This window comes from Pongo abelii, chromosome 15 (genome assembly GCF_028885655.2).
Source record: "Pongo abelii isolate AG06213 chromosome 15, NHGRI_mPonAbe1-v2.0_pri, whole genome shotgun sequence".
Taxonomy (NCBI): Eukaryota; Metazoa; Chordata; class Mammalia; order Primates; family Hominidae; genus Pongo; species Pongo abelii.
The window spans coordinates 62,148,197-62,167,905 of NC_072000.2; the positions used below are offsets into that span (position 1 = coordinate 62,148,197).

The 19,709-nt window shown below is 40.5% G+C and overlaps 1 protein-coding gene across 7 annotated transcripts in view; it reads right to left on the reverse strand.

Annotated features, from left to right (window-relative positions):
• ARMH4 (armadillo like helical domain containing 4) overlaps positions 1-19,709 on the reverse strand; it is a 200,304-nt gene that overhangs the window by 78,256 nt on the left and 102,339 nt on the right. For all 7 annotated transcript variants that reach the window (XM_054530674.2, XM_024231939.3, XM_024231940.3 and 4 more), the window contains one exon: positions 18,243-18,500. In XM_054530674.2, coding sequence (XP_054386649.2) covers positions 18,243-18,500 — 258 coding nt within the window. The remainder of the gene's footprint in view (positions 1-18,242; positions 18,501-19,709) is intronic.

Below are 19,709 nucleotides of genomic sequence, written 5' to 3' on the forward strand. Positions count from 1 at the left end.
CTGCAGTTGGAAGTTGCCAATATGACTTTGGGTATTTACCCCCAAGGATTCATCAAATCCTTCCTGTTCCAAACAGTCACTATCCTCTTTCAAGAGGAGCAGCTTGAAAATTCAAATCCCCTTATTTCAGAAAGATTTCAGCCCTGCAGGAAAACTGAGAGATGGAAGGTGTAAATCAAAATCCTCTAAGTTGTGAGCACTTCATTTTAAATTCCTTCCCTGGGTCTTGATAATCTGTGTGTTTGTAAAGTTTATTTTGAAAGTTCTTCACATGAATTCAACTGGGACCTGTTGTTGACCATACAGCTATATTTTGTGCCAGATTCTGTAAATCATTCTGTGCAAGCAGAAAGGTTCTGAGTTGGAAAAGCAGAACCCTGTGGCCATTAATTCTCAAATGCTGAAATGAAATAAACAAGTTGATTTCAACTTCACCTGATCACTAAGCTTAGCTTTAAGGCTTTAGCATCCTTTTTTATGGTCTCAGTTGGAGATGGGGAAAAAATTACTCTGTTTCTGAATTGCAAAAGTTAAGTGCATTCTTTCTCTGATCCAGATTAAGTAAACCAAGTAAAATTTGGAAGACTCCAAATATTCCAGATTCTTAATAGAGTGGACCAAGAGCATTTAATTAAGTAATTCACCTTAACTAGCATCATGTAACCTCAAATCAAGAGATAAGGACCCATTTTGACTACTTTCTCCATTTTGTTTTAACACAGTTGGAAACTCTTTAACATCATCTTTGTTTACCTTCCTTTGTATTTCTTCAAAGAGGACAATTTATACTTAATTTCTTCCTTTCTGAAAAACTTCCAAGTTTTCCTAGTGTTTCTTCTTGTTTAATTCCCAGAAGAGCCTACTAGATGTTTTCATATTTCAATAATTCCCCAACTGAGCCTACGAGTGCATTCTGATTAGAAAGAAATTAGTTCACAGCATTCTCCTCAGATATAATATGTCTTTTTAATGTTTTTATTAACTGTAGTGAATGAAGAGGTTATTTTCTGGATTAGTTCCAAGTCTCCTTTTCTGGCTCTCCAAAGGAAAAGTGATTGCTGAATTTTCCCATAAGAAATGCATTTGTAATAAAAGAAATGTGATTTTTTTCCAATTCTCTAATTCAATATAATTTAATTATGAAAATATAGAGAAGAGCTTCAGCTTCTAGGAAGCATTGAGTCTATTATTTCACAAAGAACATTAAGAAGAAATAAAATCAAGATAGATAATTTGGAGCCAAGATATTTGGGTTTAGGTTTCCAGTTTCCAGAAGGCTCTTCCTAACCAACAAGTTCAAATTTATTTTTAGTGAAACTGTGGTACCATTAACCCAACAGCTCCTACAGGGCATTAAAGAAATAAAAAGATAAAATATTTTCAAAGCAGGAACCTAAAACATTGAAAATGCTACATCACAATAATAATTTTCTACATTCAGAAGTGAGATACAAAAAGAGGACTTGATTCTCAGAGCTGGGGAAGCAATGAACCAGCAGCAGAGAGAATCAGGTTTATAAATGTCTCACTTCCATCTAGGTGATGCAATAGTTGTTTTCATTCTTTGGTAGGAGCTGTCAAAGGCTTTATCTCTATAAAGCCACCTAATTAACTATGTGTAAATTTTTAAATTGCTCAACCACTCCGTGAGAATGCCATGTGATTTTCCTCTGATTCAGAGGCTAAGCTAATCAATGTAATTGGCTCAACCCTTCTAAGGTCTGATCATTTCTACAGTGAAGAATCGCTCAAAGTTCATTCCAAAAAATATATAAAATGTTAGGTGATATTCTGGAAAAAACTAGCCTCAAAATACTCTCTAAAGTTTATGACCAGAAAGCAGGCTATAGTTAGTGGACTACTAAAGACTCTGTAGACATTAAAAACACTTTGGAGTAAGTAGAACCAGCAAAAATAACAATGAGGTGAAGCTCTACCTGCCATGTGATAGCTAAGCTTAGTGTCAGTTATAAGCATGACAGAAAACCCTCAGTACCTGATCAGTTACCATGTTTTCCACAAATTAACCTCATGTCATCTAAAAACCTTGCCCCACCCCCCATATTACTATCCAGGAGAGATGCAGTAGAGCATCCCCTTTCTCCTCCCAACTGTGCTTGAAAATTTCAGGCCCAGAATGGCGATCAGCTGGAAGAAAAATCCCTTTTAAGAATCAACAGTACTCCATGCTGTGTGCTAGATGTTCTGAGGTTCCCCAAAAAGTAAGCAAAATGAGATACTGCAGTGAATAGAAATTAAATAATACTGACAAATGACTGGAAGCATTTCAAAAGGAAGGGCTCAGTGTGAGTTAGGGTTCCCAGGAAACCTAGATCCAGGTGTAGACACATGGAGAGGGGAGACAACTATTCCAAGAAAGAAAAACAAAGGTAGAAAAAGTGGGTAGGGAATGTTTGATACCTGTTCTGGTGATAGAGGTCTCAGACAGAGCAACAAAAAGAAACAGGCAGGAAGACAGACCAGACAGCACACAGAGATTCCTAAATATACCAAGAGTATATAAAAGAGATAAAGATATTTTAAGAAATGCTTCTGACCCTTGAACTGTTGGCTCCTCTAATTTCCTGATTTAAATCTCTGATTCCTTGTTTTAACATTTAATTTCTTCTTCACTTTCGGTTTGTTGTATTTTCACTTTGCACCATCAATTCTTTTGAATTTCAAAAATATCTTCAGCTTCCTGAGGCCAGCTTGACAGTTCATTTAGGAGATCCTACATAACCTACTACTTATAGTATTGCTTCTGTGAACCCTGAGTCTGGAGATGCAGCTGGTCCAAAGGTTGTTATTTTAACAACCAAGGTTAATTTTTCTTCCTCAACATAGGAACATCCGCAGGGAGGCTTTTCACCTGAGGGGTTAGCTGAGTGCTCTGGACATACTAAATTGTCATGGTGGCCACTGGACTATAGCGACACTCAACTAACTCTATTTTATGGGTTTCCTTCATTACATTAGCATTTGAGACTTAAAGCTGCTTCACATTCATTTTCTCAAAAGAAAATTTAGAGGGAGGAGAAGGGAATTTGCAGTGTTCCACAGGTGACCTGGGCAAAGTGAACAGCATCTGGGTTAATCTGGGTTCTGTCTATGACTCTTGGAATTAATGAATTCCTGAAGCTTCAGTGCTGTCTGCCTGAGATTTTTGGCATGGAATTCCTACATAGCTGTGAAAACATCATTAAATGTCAGTCTTTAAGAAAAACTTGGAGGAGCCAAGATGGCCGAATACGAACAGCTCTGGTCTACAGCTCCCAGCGTGAGTGACACAGAAGACAGGTGATTTCTGCATTTCCATCTAAGGTACCGGGTTCATCTCACTAGGGAGTGCCAGACAGTGGGTGCAGGACAGTGGGTGCAGCGCACCATGCGCCAGCCGAAGCAGGGCGAGGCATTGCCTCACTCGGGAAGCACAAGGGGTCAGGGAGTTCCCTCTCCTGGTCAAGGAAAGGGGCGACAGACGGCACCTGGAAAATCGTGTGCTTTTCCGACAGGCTTAGGAAATGGCACACCGGGGGATTATATCCCGCACCTGGCTCTGAGGGTCCTACGCCTACGGAGTCTCACTGATTGCTAGCACAGCAGTCTGAGATCAAACTGCAAGGCGGCAGCGAGGCTGGGGGAGGGGCACCCACCATTGCCCAGGCTCCCTTAGGTAAACAAAGCAGCCGGGAAGCTCGAAATGGGTGGAGCCCACCACAGCTCAAGGAGGCCTGCCTGCCTCTGTAGCCTCCACCTCTGGGGGCAGGGCACAGACAAACAAAAAGACAGCAGTAACCTCTGCAGACTTAAATGTCCCTGTCTGACAGCTTTGAGGAGAGCAGTGGTTCTCCCAGCACGCAGCTGGAGATCTGAGAACGGGCAGACTGCCTCCTCAAGTGGGTCCCTGACCCCTGACCCCAGAGCAGCCTAACTGGGAGGCACCCCCCAGCAGGGGCAGACTGACACCTCACAAGGCCGGCCGGGTACTCCAACAGACCTGCAGCTGAGGGTCCTGTCTGTTAGAAGGAAAACTAACAGAAAGGACATCCACACCAAAAACCCATCTGTACATCACCATCATCAAAGACCAAAAGTAGATAAAACCACAAAGATGGGGAAAAAACAGAGCAGAAAAACCGGAAACTCTAAAAAGCAGAGCGCCTCTCCTCCTCCAAAGGAACGCAGTTACTCACCAGCAACTGAACAAAGCTGGACGGAGAATGACTTTGACGAGCTGAGAGAAGAAGGCTTCAGACGATCAAACTACTCCGAGCTACAGGAGGAAATTCAAACCGAAGGCAAAGAAGTTGAAAACTTTGAAAAACATTCAGACGAATGTATAACCAGAATAACCAATACAGACAAGTGCTTAAAGGAGCTGATGGAGCTGAAAGCCAAGGCTCGAGAACAACGTGAAGAATGCAGAAGCCTCAGGAGCCAATGCGATCAACTGGAAGAAAGGGTATCAGTGATGGAAGATGAAATGAATGAAATGAAGCGAGAAGGGAAGTTTAGAGAAAAAAGAATAAAAAGAAATGAACAAAGCCTCCAAGAAATATGGGACTATGTGAAAAGACCAAATCTGCGTCTGATTGGTGTACCTGAAAGTGATGGGGAGAATGGAAACAAGTTGGAAAACACTCTGCAGGATATTATCCAGGAGAACTTCACCAATCTAGCAAGGCAGGCCAACATTCAGATTCAGGAAATACAGAGAACGCCACAAAGATACTCCTCGAGAAGAGCAACTCCAAGACACATAATTGTCAGATTCACCAAAGTTGAAATGAAGGAAAAAATGTTAAGGGCAGCCAGAGAGAAAGGTCGGGTTACCCACAAAGGGAAGCCCATCACACTAACAGCGGATCTCTCGGCAGAAACTCTACAAGCCAGAAGAGAGTGGGGGCCAGTATTCAACATTCTTAAAGAAAAGAATTTTCAACCCAGAATTTCATAGCCAGCCAAACTATGCTTCATAAGTGAAGGAGAAAGAAAATACTTTACAGACAAGCAAATGCTGAGAGATTTTGTCACCACCAGGCCTGCCCTAAAAGAGCTACTGAAGGAAGCACTAAACATGGAAAGGCACAATCGGTACCAGCCGCTGCAAAATCATGCCAAAATGTAAAGACCATCGAGACTAGGAAGAAACTGCATCAACTAACGAGCAAAATAACCAGCTAACATCATAATGACAGGATCAAATTCACACATAACAATATTAACTTTAAATGTAAATGGACTAAATGCTCCAATTAAAAGACATAGACCGGCAAATGGGATAAAGAGACAAGACCCATCAGTGTGCTGTATTCAGGAAACCCATCTCACGTGCAGAGACATATACAGGCTCAAAATAAAAGGATGGCAGAAGATCTACCAAGCAAATGGAAAACAAAAAAAGGCAGGGGTTGCAATCCTAGTCTCTGATAAAACAGACTTTAAACCAACAAAGATCAAAAGAGACAAAGAAGGCCATTACATAATGGTAAAGGGATCAATTCAACAAGAAGAGCTAACTATCCTAAACATATATGCACCCAATACAGGAGCACCCAGATTCATAAAGCAAGTCCATAGAGAACTACAAAGAGACTTAGACTCCCACACAATAATAATGGGAGACTTTAACACCCCACCATCAACATTAGACAGATCAACAAGACAGAAAGTTAACAAGGATACCCAGGAATGGAACTCAGCTCTGCACCAAGCAGACCTAATAGACATCTACAGAACTCTCCACCCCAAATCAACAGAATATACATTTTTTTCAGCACCAAACCACACCTATTCCAAAATTGACCACATAGTTGGAAGTAAAGCTCTCCTCAGCAGATGTAAAAGAACAGAAATGAAAACAAACTGTCTCTCAGACCACAGTGCAATCAAACTAGAACTCAGGATTAAGAAACTCACTCAAAACCACTCAACTACATGGAAGCTAAAAAACCTGCTCCTGAATGACTACTGGGTACATAATGAAATGAAGGCAGAAATAAAGATGTTCTTTGAAACCAATGAGAACAAAGACACAACATACCAGAATCTCTGGGATGCATTCAAAGCAGTGTGTATAGGGAAATTTATAGCACTAAATGCCCACAAGAGAAAGCAGGAAAGATCCAAAATTGACACCCTAACATCACAATTAAAAGAACTAGAAAAGCAAGAGCAAACATATTCAAAAGCTAGCAGAAGGCAAGAAATAACTAAAATCAGAGCAGAACTGAAGGAAATAGAGACACAAAAACCCTTCAAAAAATTAATGAATCCCGGAGCTAGTTTTTTGAAAGGATGAACAAAATTGATAGACTGCTAGCAAGACTAATAAAGAAAAAAAGAGAGAAGAATCAAATAGATGCAATAAAAAATGATAAAGGGGATATCACCACCGATCCCACAGAAATACAAACTACCATCAGAGAATACTATAAACACCTCTATGCAAATAAACTAGAAAATCTAGAAGAAATGGATAAATTCCTCGACACATACACTCTCCCAAGACTAAACCAGGAAGAAGTTGAATCTCTGAATAGACCAATAACAGGATCTGAAATTGTGGCAATAATCAATAGCTTACCAACCAAAGAGAGTCCAGGACCAGATGGATTCACAGCCGAATTCTACCAGAGGTACAAGGAGGAACTGGTACCATTCCTTCTGAAACTATTCCAATGAATAGAAAAAGAAGGAATCCTCCCTAACTCATTTTATGAGGCCAGCATCATCCTGATACCAAAGCCGGGCAGAGACACAACAAAAAAAGAGAATTTTAGACCAATATCCTTGATGAACATTGATGCAAAAATCCTCAATAAAATATTGGCAAATCAAATCCAGCAGCACATCAAAAACCTTATCCACCATGATCAAGTGGGCTTCATCCCTGGGATGCAAGGCTGGTTCAATATACGTAAATCAATAAATGTAATCCAGCATATAAACAGAACCAAAGACAAAAACCACATGATTATCTCAATAGGGGCAGAAAAGGCCTTTGACAAAATTCAACAACCCTTCATGCTAAAAACTCTCAATAAATTAGGTATTGATGGGACATATCTCAAAATAATAAGAGCTACCTATGACAAACCCACAGCCAATATCATACTGAATGGGCAAAAACTGGAAGCATTCCCTTTGAAAACTGGCACAAGACAGGGATGCCCTCTCTCACCACTCCTATTCAACATAGTGTTGGAAGTTCTGGCCAGGGCAATTAGGCAGGAGAAGGAAATAAAGGGTATTCAATTAGGAAAAGAGGAAGTCAAACTGTCCCTGTTCGCAGACGACATGATTGTATATCTAGAAAACCCCATTGTCTCAGCCCAAAATCTCCTTAAGCTGATAAGCAACTTCAGCAAAGTCTCAGGATACAAAATCAATGTGCAAAAATCACAAGCATTCTTATACACCAATAACAGACAAACAGAGAGCCAAATCATGAGTGAACGCCCATTCACAATTGCTTCAAACACAATAAAATACTTAGGAATCCAACTTACAAGGGACGTGAAGGACCTCTTGAAGGAGAACTACAAACCACTGCTCAAGGAAATAAAAGAGGATACAAACAAATGGAAGAACATTCCATGCTCATGGGTAGGAAGAATCAATATCGTGAAAATGGCCATACTGCCCAAGGTCATTTACAGATTCAATGCCATCCCCATCAAGCTACCAATGACTTTTTTCACAGAACTGGAAAAAACTACTTGAAAGTTCATATGGAACCAAAAAAGAGCCCGCATCACCAAGTCAATCCTAAGCCAAAAGAACAAAGCTGGAGGCATCACACTACCTGACTTCAAACTATACTGCAAGGCTACAGTAACCAAAACAGCATGGTACTGGTACCAAAACAGAGATATAGATCAATGGAACAGAACAGAGCCCTCAGAAATAACGTCGCATATCTACAACTATCTGATCTTTGACAAACCTGAGAAAAACAAGCAATGGGGAAAGGATTCCCTATTTAATAAATGGTGCTGGGAAAACTGGCTAGCCATATGTAGAAAGCTGAAACTGGATCCCTTCCTTACACCTTATACAAAAATTAATTCAAGATGATTAAAGACTTAAACATTAGACCTAAAACCATAAAAACCATAGAAGAAAACCTAGGCATTACCATTCAGGACATAGGCATGGGCAAGGACTTCATATCTAAAACACCAAAAGCAATGGCAACAAAAGCCAAAATTGACAAATGGGATCTAATTAAACTAAAAAGCTTCTGCACAGCAAAAGAAACTACCATCAGAGTGAACAGGCAACCTACAAAATGGGAGAAAATTTTCGCAACCTACTCATCTGACAAAGGGCTAACATCAAGAATCTACAATGAACTCCAACAAATTTACAAGAAAAAAACAACCCCATCAAAAAGTGGATGAAGGATATGAACAGACACTTCTCAAAAGAAGACATTTATGCAGCCAAAAGACACATGAAAAAATGCTCATCATCACTGGCCATCAGAGAAATGCAAATCAAAACCATAATGAGATACCATCTCACACCAGTTAGAATGGCAATCATTAAAAAGTCAGGAAACAACAGGTGCTGGGGAGGATGTGGAGAAACAGGAACACTTTTACACTGTTGGTGGGACGGTAAACTAGTTCAACCATTGTGGAAGTCAGTGTGGCAATTCCTCAGGGATCTAGAACTAGAAATACCACTTGACCCAGCCATCCCATTACTGGGTATATACCCAAAGGACTATAAATCATGCTGCTATAAAGACACATGCACACGTATGTTTACTGCGGCACTATTCACAATAGCAAAGACTTGGAACCAACCCAAATGTCCAACAATGATAGACTGGATTAAGAAAATGTGGCATATATACACCATGGAATACTATGCAGCCATAAAAAATGATGAGTTCATGTCCTTTGTAGGGACATGGATGAAACTGGAAATCATCATTCTCAGTAAACTATCACAAGGACAAAAAACCAAACACCGCATGTTCTCACTCATAGACGGGAACTGAACAATGAGAACACATGGACACAGGAAGGGGAACATCACACTCTGGGGACTGTTGTGGGGAGGGGGGAGGGGGGAGGGATAGCATTAGGCGATATACCTAATGCTAAATGATGAGTTAATGGGTGCAGCACACCAGCATGGCATATGTATACATATGTAACTAACCTGCACATTGTGCACATGTACCCTAAAACTTAAAGTATAATAATAATAATAATAAAATAAAATAAAGAAAAACTTGGACAACCCACAAAATTATCTATGCCATCAATCCTTTCCTCTTTCCAAATACCTTAAAGTATCTTATGTGAAAGGAAAACAAGAATTTGACTGTAACCAATATCTAGAACTGTTCATCAGAAGTCTCGTGAACATAAAAATAAAAGAAAAACACAGAGTACATTAAATTCCTTTTAGGCTAGCACCTGCTTTTCTTTAGGCTTGGCCAGTTCTCTTTCTGACTTTTGGTTCTAATGAATTCTGTGTTTGTAGTTCGCAGTGCACATCTGCGAGCACAGTTGGGAATGAGCAGCAGGACGGAAGTCTATTCATTTTTGGGTATTTAACCTATTTATAACCTACCTCATGCTAAAAAGAGGATTTGGAGTTTCTAGCACAAATAGGTACAATACAGCAGGATATAAATACATAAGAGGAAAACTCAGGCAATACATGCATTTAAAACCTACTAAAATCCTGAGTTTGTTGAATCCTTTACCACAAGCATATAGATATTCTTCCCTAGACATTCCCAACTACTACAAATCCACAAATAACCAACAATTCAAATGGAAATATCTATGAATAAAAAAATTATCAGACTTAAAAGGCATCCTCCTCTTACGTGTTCATTTTTCTTATGTTTAGTTTCTTTTACATGTTCATCCTCACAAGGCAGAGATCATTATCTCTGCTTTAAACTCTAGCACCAGGGTGTCTTAGCTAATGTGAAAAAAAAAAAAAAAAAAAGAGGTCTGCACCCACGTCTTTGCTTCTCTTGTCTAGGAAAAATAATTCCATTCTTTCCAGAGAAAGAGTGAATGGCATTACTCTCTAATTCAGAAACCCTGGGTACCATCTTGGGAATGGAAGGACTCTCAGGCGTCTGGCAGATACCTACTTGAGGAAGCTCCTACTGGGAGATGCCCACTCATCCTGGATACAGGTGTCTGAGTATACACCTCCATGGTCCAGATTTAGGAGTCTGTAATGTGACCATGAGCTTTCCAGGAAAATTAAATCATGAATATTGACTTTGTTTAATCTCTATATGATTATAAAAAGCTGAGGGTTTTTTTTTAAGACACATTAATCTAACACATAAAAGATCATTAAAAGTAATGTAAATTTGTGCTCATGGGGATTCCATTCACAATGTACAGCAACACTTCTGAAAATGCTCTTTCTCCATCTCCCTATATAAACAGAAGCTGCCTCACCCCTGGGGCACAACCAGTAGATTCAGTTTAAGACACTTGTTTTATAGGGGTAGCATCCAGGTATCAGTAATTTTTATAGCTCTCTAGGAGCGCTAAGAAATGGATTCCACTGGCAGCCAAGATTGAGAGCAGTCGTCTAGGGGCTTTAGCCAATCTACCATCTCTCTTTGTGCTGGTTACATTGGGCTGAGGTTTCTTTCCTTCCACTCATTCCATACACATACTTAATTATGTTAGTCTTGGCAGCTTCGAGCAAACCTTTAAGCCATAGCTTAACATGTTGAAATCAAAATACACTGACATTTGTTGCAATGAGGAGCTGTTTGAAATCTCACACTTCCCACTATTTTTTGCAAAGCATCTTTTCCTTGCTGCCACAGTCTGTGTTGCACTATATTAAGTAGTCAATCTTAGCTACATGTTAAGTGTTTTAAATGGATAATAAGAAAAAGGAGGAAGAGAAGAGAGTGCTGACATATTTTAGGGCTAAGGGTCTCACTTCCTCACAGTCAAGTGCTCTGTTTCCAGAAGGCCTACTTCCCACACTTAGGCCGCAATGCAGTCTACCCTCCTACCAATTCAAAACACATGCGTCTTATGTGCCTCTCCCTTTCATCTTGCCAAATGAGCAGCTAATGAACCTGATAAATTAATCCCTTATAGAGCATAATAAATGATAATGTCTTCATGAGTTGTTCTACCCAGATAGCAGTTCTGCATTTTTCTAAGGCCTTCTGAAGACACATATCAATGCAAAGGAAGGCTCTAATATTGGAAAGCAGGCACTGTGTGAGGACAGCAAGGCTGATATAAATTAGAGGATCAGACAGTGCATCCCTGAAGTCACACCTCAAATGAGAGGGCTGCCCACTCAAAGCGAGCCCTGGTGATAAGTGATGATTTAGTCCCTCACTATAGAATTGCTCAGCCACTGACCTCACATTTATGAGACCACACTCTGCCCCATGACTATGTATCTCTTTATCTGTCAGCCTCTCACTATTTTCAGAACATACAGCACACACTTTGTAGGTGCTCAATGAGTATCTGGTTAAAAGATAGATACATGAGTGCTCCCCTCCATTCCTCTGTTTTACACAAACATCCCTAGACCATTAATTAAGCATCATGTTTGTTAAGGATTTCCAGAGAAAAATTTACCACTTCCTCAATCAAGTGTCCATTCCAATGTTAGATGTAGACTTCTGAAAAAAGTAAAGAGAGCTATAATAATTCTCCATTAACAAACCGATAGCTTTATCCACCTGGAACATCAATCAAATTCTAAAGTAGCCAAAAATGGTCTCTTCTTGAGATGGAACAATGCCACCCTCAAGCTCTCGTCCAGAACTCATGAACTCAAACCAAATAAAGATAATAATTTAACAAGATTGATCATGGGATTCTTAGAGGATAGAAGAGACATAGATGTGTATCACCGACAAGAGAAGAAAACAGAACAACACAGAAACCATGAGTGACACACGTGGTAACTGCCCTCTGGCTCCGTCCATTCCACCCATCACGTGATCACATTCCCCTTGCCAACGATTGTTCAGAAATGGGCATGTGACCTAATCTCAGCCAAGCAGGGGCATGATATAGTCTACTGGGGGATTCTTGAAAGGCTGCCTCTCTCTTAAGAAAGAAGTACAGTGGCCAGGCACAGTGGCTCACCCCTGTAATCTCAGTACTTTAGGAGGCCAAGGCAGACTGATCACTTGAGGTCGGGAGTGCAAGACCAGCCTAGCCAATATGGTAAAACCCCATCTCTACTAAAAATACAAAAATTAGCTGGGCTGTGGTGGTGTGTGCCTGTAATCCCAGCCACTCGGGCTGCTGAGGCAGGAGAATCGCTTGAACCCGAGAGGTGGAGGTTGCAATGAGCTGAGATCACACCACTGCACTCCAGCCTGGGAGACAGAGTGAGAACCTGTCTCAAAAAAAAAAAGAAAAAGAAAAGAAAGAAAGAAGCACAGTGGGCCAGGCACAGTAGCTCATGCCTGTAATCCCAGCACTTTGGGAGACCGAGGCAGGCAGATCACTTGAGGTCAGGAGTTCGAGATCAGCCTGGCCAACATGGCGAAACCCCATCTCTACTAAAAATACAAAAATTACAGGCATGGTGCATGCCTGTAATCTCAGCTACTGGGGAGGCTGAGGTGGGAGAATCACTTGAACCCAGGAGGTGGAGGTTGTAGTGAGCCAAGATCACGCCACTGCACTCCAGCCTGGGCGACAAAGTAAGACTCCGTCTCAAAAAAAAAAAAAAAAAAAAGGAAAGAAAGCAGCACAGTGAAAAGACAGTTGCCTTCCTTCTCTGAACAACGTCTTTTCTGTGAAACCTGAAATTGTTGCAGCCATTGCAACTAAAAGGAAGCCAGCCTGAGAGCCAAGTCAACACACCAAGGATAGTAGTAGAGCAAAATGGAAAACACTTGTGTCACTGCTGACAACTGGGGTTCTGCATCAATAGACCCAGGAGCTTTATTTCTGGACTTCTTGTTTTGAGGGAAAAAAATGTATTTCTTCATTCTATAAACCAATTTGAGTTAGGATTTCTATAATCTATAACTGAAGGCATTCTAACAAATATAGCAAGAATAAAGAAATGAATCACCAGGTATTAATTACATTGGAAATAAACATTAAAATGGATAGGTTGATTCATCTTTGGTCATACTGATTTTTATACTTTAAAGAGGATAATTGTGTGATTTATTATAGCAACAGGATAAGAAGTGGTGTGGGTCACAGTGTCTGCTCTCTGTACAGGTTCTTGTTAATAAATGTGAAAATGAACCTGTTAGATGAGAGAAGAAATTAATTCTGCATATGTGAATACAGAGCTTCCTATATGCAACTAGCGTTTGACCCATCAGTCAATACACCTCCATCAAAACATGGAACTTTCACTCCTGATGCTCTCTATCCCAACAACACACAGTTCACTCCACAGTCACAATTCCCTGCAGCAAGATGAAGAAACTAAGTTCTCTCCCTCTAAAGCTTCAGAGGCAATGCATATGTAACAGTGCAGAAAACAGAAGTACAGAGAATTTGAGGCCTGAATCTACTGCTTTGCCTTAGAAAGTCATCTATGTTCCTGCTCTTGGCACTTCACAGGAAATGAGACTATAATCTATTCCAAGAGTTTGCATTATTTTTAGTTCACTACCCACCTCAATCTGTTCATTTTTTAAAATTTATATGGGTTTTAGCATTTGCTTTGGAATACCATTCATATTGTAAAAATGGAGGTGATAACCTATAAATAAAACAACCCCATTTAAAAATAGGAATGAAGAGGACAGCCAATTAAAGTGTTATCATATTAAATAGAATTACTTTTCAAAGGATCTCAGTGTTTGCATTTTTATTGATTCATTACAGGAAAAAGTATACGTAATTTTACAATGTTTATACTCTGAGCATAGCTGCCATGAGGCTCTGCTTTCAAAATGCTGCAAAATGCTGCTGCTCCTTAAATACCTATTGAGATCTGAATCCATTCCCTATGGCTGCTCTAACAAATTACCACAAACTTCAGATAACACAAATTTATTACCTTGCAGTTCTGGAGGTCAAAAGTCTGAAACAGGTCTCACTGAGCTAAAACCAGGATATTGGCAGGGCTGCATTCCTTCCAGAGGCCTTGAAGGAGAATCAGTTTCCTTGCCTTTTCCAGCTTCTAGAGGCTGACAGCATTCCTTGGCTAATGGCTACATCACTCCGACCTCTGCTCCCATCATCACATGTTTTTCTCTGACTCTGAACCTCCTACTTCCCTCTTATAAGAACCGTTTAATTATAATGAGCCCACCCAATAATCCAGGATAACCTACCCATTCCAATTTAAAGATCCTTAACTTTTTGGGTTTTTTTTTAGACAGAGTCTTACTCTGTCACCCAGGCTGGAATACAGTGGCATAATCATGGCTTATTCCAGCCTTAAACTCCTGGTGATATGGTTTGGCTGTGCCCCAACCCAAATCTCGTCTTGAACTGTAGTTCCCATAATCCAAATGTGTCCTGGGACGGACTTCGTGGGAGGTGCTTCGATCATGGGGGCAGTTTCCCCGTGCTGTTCTCACAGTAGTGAGTGAGTTCTCACAAGATTTGATGATTTTATAGGGTGCTTTTCTCCCACTGCAATTTTCCTCCCTGCTACCACGTGAAGAAGGACATGTTTGCTTCCCCTTCTGCCATGATTGTAAATTTCCAGAGGCCTCCCCAGCCCTGCAGAACTGTGAGTCAATTAAACCTCTTTCCTTTATAAATTACCCAGTCTCAGGTATCTCTTCATAGCAGCATGATAACAAACTAATAATACACCTGGCCTAAGTGATCCTCCCACCTCAGCCTCCTGAGTAGCTGGGACTACAGGCACACACCACCCTCAGCTAACTTTTTGCGGTTTTTGTAGAGATGGGGTCTTGCTATGTTCCCCAGGCTGTCCTCAAACTCCTGGCCTCAAACAATCCTCCTGCCTCAGCCTCTTAAAGCACTGGGATTATAGGTGTGAGCCACTGTGCCCAGCCTAAAGATCTTTAATTTAATCAAATCAGTAAAGTCTCTTTTTCCATGTAGGGTAATTTATTCACAGGTTCCAGATGTTAGGACATGGACATCTTTGGGGAGCCATTATTCCACCTACCACAAAATCCATCACAAAGAAGGAAAGAGTTTCTACTATTTTACCTGACCTGAGAGTATCTAGTAAACTGTACCATTTAATATTGATCCAGAAGTTGTTATTGGTTTTGAATTACTAGGAGATATTCCTGTCCTTCTGAGAAAAGGTTGGTGGGCTAATAAAATTCTAGACCCAGACACCCCTCAAACACAATCTTCTCACAGTGAGAAGAACAGTTTGAAATATTTGTTCCTTGCTTTGGTTCCCAGGAAACCCACAATGCTGAAAACATGTTGACAAAATGAATTTATTAGAAAAAGAAGCAACAGCAAAAAGTAAGAGACACCTAGAGAAATAGTAGATAATAAGAAAAAGTCTGATATATTTTTAAAAACTCAGGATCTGGAGAAGTCATTTTTAAAAGCATAAAAAATTACTAAACTGGTATCACTAATTTAAGAAACTTAAGCTGTGGCTGGGCGCGGTGGGTCATGCCTGTACCCCCAGCACTTTGGGAGGCCACGGTGGGCAGATCACCTAAGGTCAGGAGTTTGAGACCAGCCTGGCCAATATGGTGAAACCCCGTCTCTACTAAAAATACAAAAATTAGCTGGGCATGGTAGCGGGTACCTGTAGTCCCAGCTGCTCGGGAGGCTGAGGCAGGAGAATTGTTTGAACCCGGGAGGCAGAGTTTGCAGTGAGTCGAGATCACCCCACTGCACTCCAGTCTGGGCGACAGAGTGAGACTCTTTCTCAAAAAAAAAAAAAAAAGAACTTTAGCTGTGCAAGGGGACTGAAATCAGGAGTCAGGACAGGAGGACAACAGAGCTTTTTGTCCTAAGCCTCAAGCCTGACAAGCCTTAAAATTTAACTGCTATTAGCCAAAACAGGGAACAACTCAGGTGTTCATCAACAGGTGACTAGATGAGCAAAACATGGTATATCCATACAATTGAACACTAGTCAGCTATATATATGTGTGTGGATGTGTGTGTGGGTGTGTGCATGTGTGTACATGTGTGTATGTTATATATAACAAGGAACAAACTACTGATACATACAACATAGTTGAATCTCAAAATCTTTATGCTAAGTGATCTAAGCCAGACACAAAATGGTATACACCATATGATGTCATTTGTACAAAATTCTAGAAAATGCAAACTAATCTATAGTGACCAAAGGCCAATGGTTACCTGAGGTTGGGGGCTGAGGGAGGGATGGACTGCAAAAGGGCATGAGGAATCACTGGTGGTGGGATGATGGAAATGCTCTGTGGCGTGATTGTGATGGGGGTTGCATGGGTGTATACAACTCTCAAAACTCATCAAATCGTATGCTTTCAGTGGGTGCAATTTATTGTATATAATATATACCTCAGTAAAGCTGATTCCTTAAAAACCTGACTCCTATTCAGTGGTAAATTTGCATTGAGGAGCATGATAATACCACAGCCCAAATGATCATTTTAGCCTTGATTCAGAGCCTCCTTATAGTTTTCTAAGACCCTCTAATTACTTATAATTACTCATAGATGGCAAGTCCACTTCATAAGTGGTGAAACTTCATTTCTTTGATCACAATCCAGGGTAGATGCCATATGATGTTCCTAATTCTGTGCTAAGGCAACCCTGTCTCCCTTGCTCCTTTCTCCAGTAAAGTACTAGAGCGTCTGAATATCCATCCCATCCATATTGAAAAGCTGTTTAACTGTACATGATACTTCCATACTATAAAGCTGTGCACAACCTGAGGAGTTACTTTATGTGTAGATTTTTGTCTGCTTTTAACCTGTTCGGTATAAATTATCTTTGTATTTTGTATCTTATTTCATTCATTTCAAACCTGTTCATGTAGAACAGAAGCATTTCAGAATAAATATTCATTCACTTGTTCACAGACCAGAGATCATCTTATTTTGTGTTTGTGTTACAGTATTTTGATATTATAATGTTTTGATACCCTTATAAGTTTTTACCAGTTTCATGTGACATGTTTTTAAAGTAATCATTGCCCAATGCATGTTGAATTTGGCCAGAAAGTAATTCAAGAAATGTCTGTCCACTGGAAGCCCATCTCTTATTATCTTCTCTCCTTCCTGTAGCATATTCCACAGGAAATCCCAGCTACATGTCAACTACAACCTGTATGCCAATCTATAGAGTGCAACTCCCAGAATTACATCCAGAGCAAAGGCCCAGACCAACTTACAAGTTTTCAATGACATATCCCCAAAACTAGTATTTGTACCAGTTTTTCTGACTCTTAAACCTAACATCTGCCACATTGAAGGAATCAATGGGCCTAGCTGTTAAAGACTAGGAGCATTTTAGAGAAGAGTTTCCTTGCAGAAGAGATTAATTCACCTCAGGTCAAGGGAATAGGGCCTCAAGGAGTCACTGAGAGCTTAATAGTGTCTCCCCTGACAAGAGGAGAAGGACAGACTGGGGAGCTTTCCTGTCGATGTGGAAGGAAGTGCCGAGCTGAGGAGCGGCCTGCATCCTCCAAGTCTCTCACCACAAGCACGGGCCATGAATAAGAGAGAGTGAGCATGGAGTGGTCTGGCCACCCTAGCTGCTGAAATGAAATCATGTTTGACAAGGTAATGCAGCCACAAGACTGAACAGAAAAATCACGGGACTGCCCAACTGCTCACCTACAAGCAGGGGAAGAACTTCCCCTAGGGAACAAATTCCCAAAGGACAGAGTGGAACAAAAAATGCATTTGTTCTTCGACTCTGTCCCCTGGTGCTGCTTGTCCAGCATCCTGGTTACACATATCTCCTCCCTGTGCAGATATCCTCCTAAAGCCTACAACTGTCTCCCAACTGGGAAGGAAAAACTGAATTTCTTCCAAACATCAGGCAACTGTGCTCATAATAGGCAGCTGGAGACTATTTGGAGCCTGGCTACTTAAGGGCATAAATATAAACTCATCGAAGAAATAAGTGATAATTTTTAATTTTTAATTATCAGTTATTTCTTTGATGAGTTTATACTTATATTCTTAGCCACCCATAAATGTAGAAACCACCCATAAACATAGAAAACCCATTTTTCTTTACAATAGATGGCAATGAAAGAAGGCTGTCATCTTAGAAATATAAAAGGAGGGGAGAAGGGAGGAAAAGAGAAATACACATGACTCTTACCCAGGCCTTGATTCTGCTGTTCCCACTCGAGGGCATCTGGCACCTGGTAGGTAGCTCCCTCCAACAGGTCCATGTTTCCCTCCTCTAAGCCTGGTTCCTGGGACGTGATACCAGGGAGGGTAAAACCTGGCAGCTCAGCGTCACCATCCAAGCCCTCATCCAGTGAATCTTTATCTTTATCTTCCTCATCTTCTTCCTCATTTTCCTCTTCTTCATCTTCATCTTCTTCGTCCTCTTCATCCTCATCTTCTTCTCCCTCTAGGCAAAAAGAAATCAAAGGGAAGAATAAACATATAATGAGTTTATGCTGAAACAAATGAATCCTTGGAAATGATCCAAATACTACAAAATAATTGTTTGGCCTTTTGAAACACATCTTTATAGCCAAAGTCAGACAATGTGAACTTTGCAGGATTACACACCCACCATATGTCCTAGAGTTTAAACTTTCAAAACCATAGTTATGTCAGATAAGTATCAGGTATCATGTTTACCGGGAGTCAAAGTTCAAGTAATATGATTTGTTATTAAAGTCATTTATATTTACAAGGGTAGTAAACATCCCCTTGCTGTTTTCTGGAGATCATTAAAAGTTTATCAGTTAGCACACTGTGAAATACTAACAGAACTCAAAAGAAGCTGTTCCCATCCCTTTATAGCTTTATAATGAATGTTAAAGGAGACAATTCATTATTTTGGCATGGCTTTTTCTATTCATCCACATCACAACAATGGTAAGTGAGGAGCACATTAATTCACTCTTGGATCTTGTTCTCTCTAAGGAAGAGTAATCCAAGAAACTGGAAATAATTGCATCAACATTCTCAACCCAACTCTAAAGGAATTGGGAAATGGGATACTCACCAGGAGTGGTCAGAAAGGCAACACATTAAAAATTACCATTATCTTCATTGTAAGAGTTAACATTCACAATTCGTCGTTTTCTTGATTTTTTTTTATTATTTATTTTATTTTATTGTTTTTTTTTTTTGAGATGGAGTCTTGCTCTGTCACCCAGGCTGGAGTGCAGTGGCGTGATCATGGTTCACCACAGTCTCAAACTCCTGGGCTCAAGCAATCCTCCTCCCTCGGCCTCCCACAATGCTAGTATTATAGGTGTGAGCCATGGCACTTCACCACAAGTTGTCATTTTCAATGCTTCAAGTGGAGTGGGTGTAAGGAACATATGATTCCCAATTTCATTTTGTTTCACCAATGTTAATTTCCTAGCAATACTTCAAGGCCCCATCCTCACCATGGATGTACCCCTGCAGTCCCTGGTAAGTGCCCACAAAGTTCACAGAAGGCCTTCCCTTTGGTCTCTCCCCTTGACTCTCGGCACAGCAGTTACTGCAACAGGTAATTCTCCTCCTATGGTGGAGAAAAGAAGGGAGGAAGAACAACTGGAGCCACCCAAGAATTCTGAGACTCTCCTTTTCTGCTTCTACACAACTTTCTCCACACATA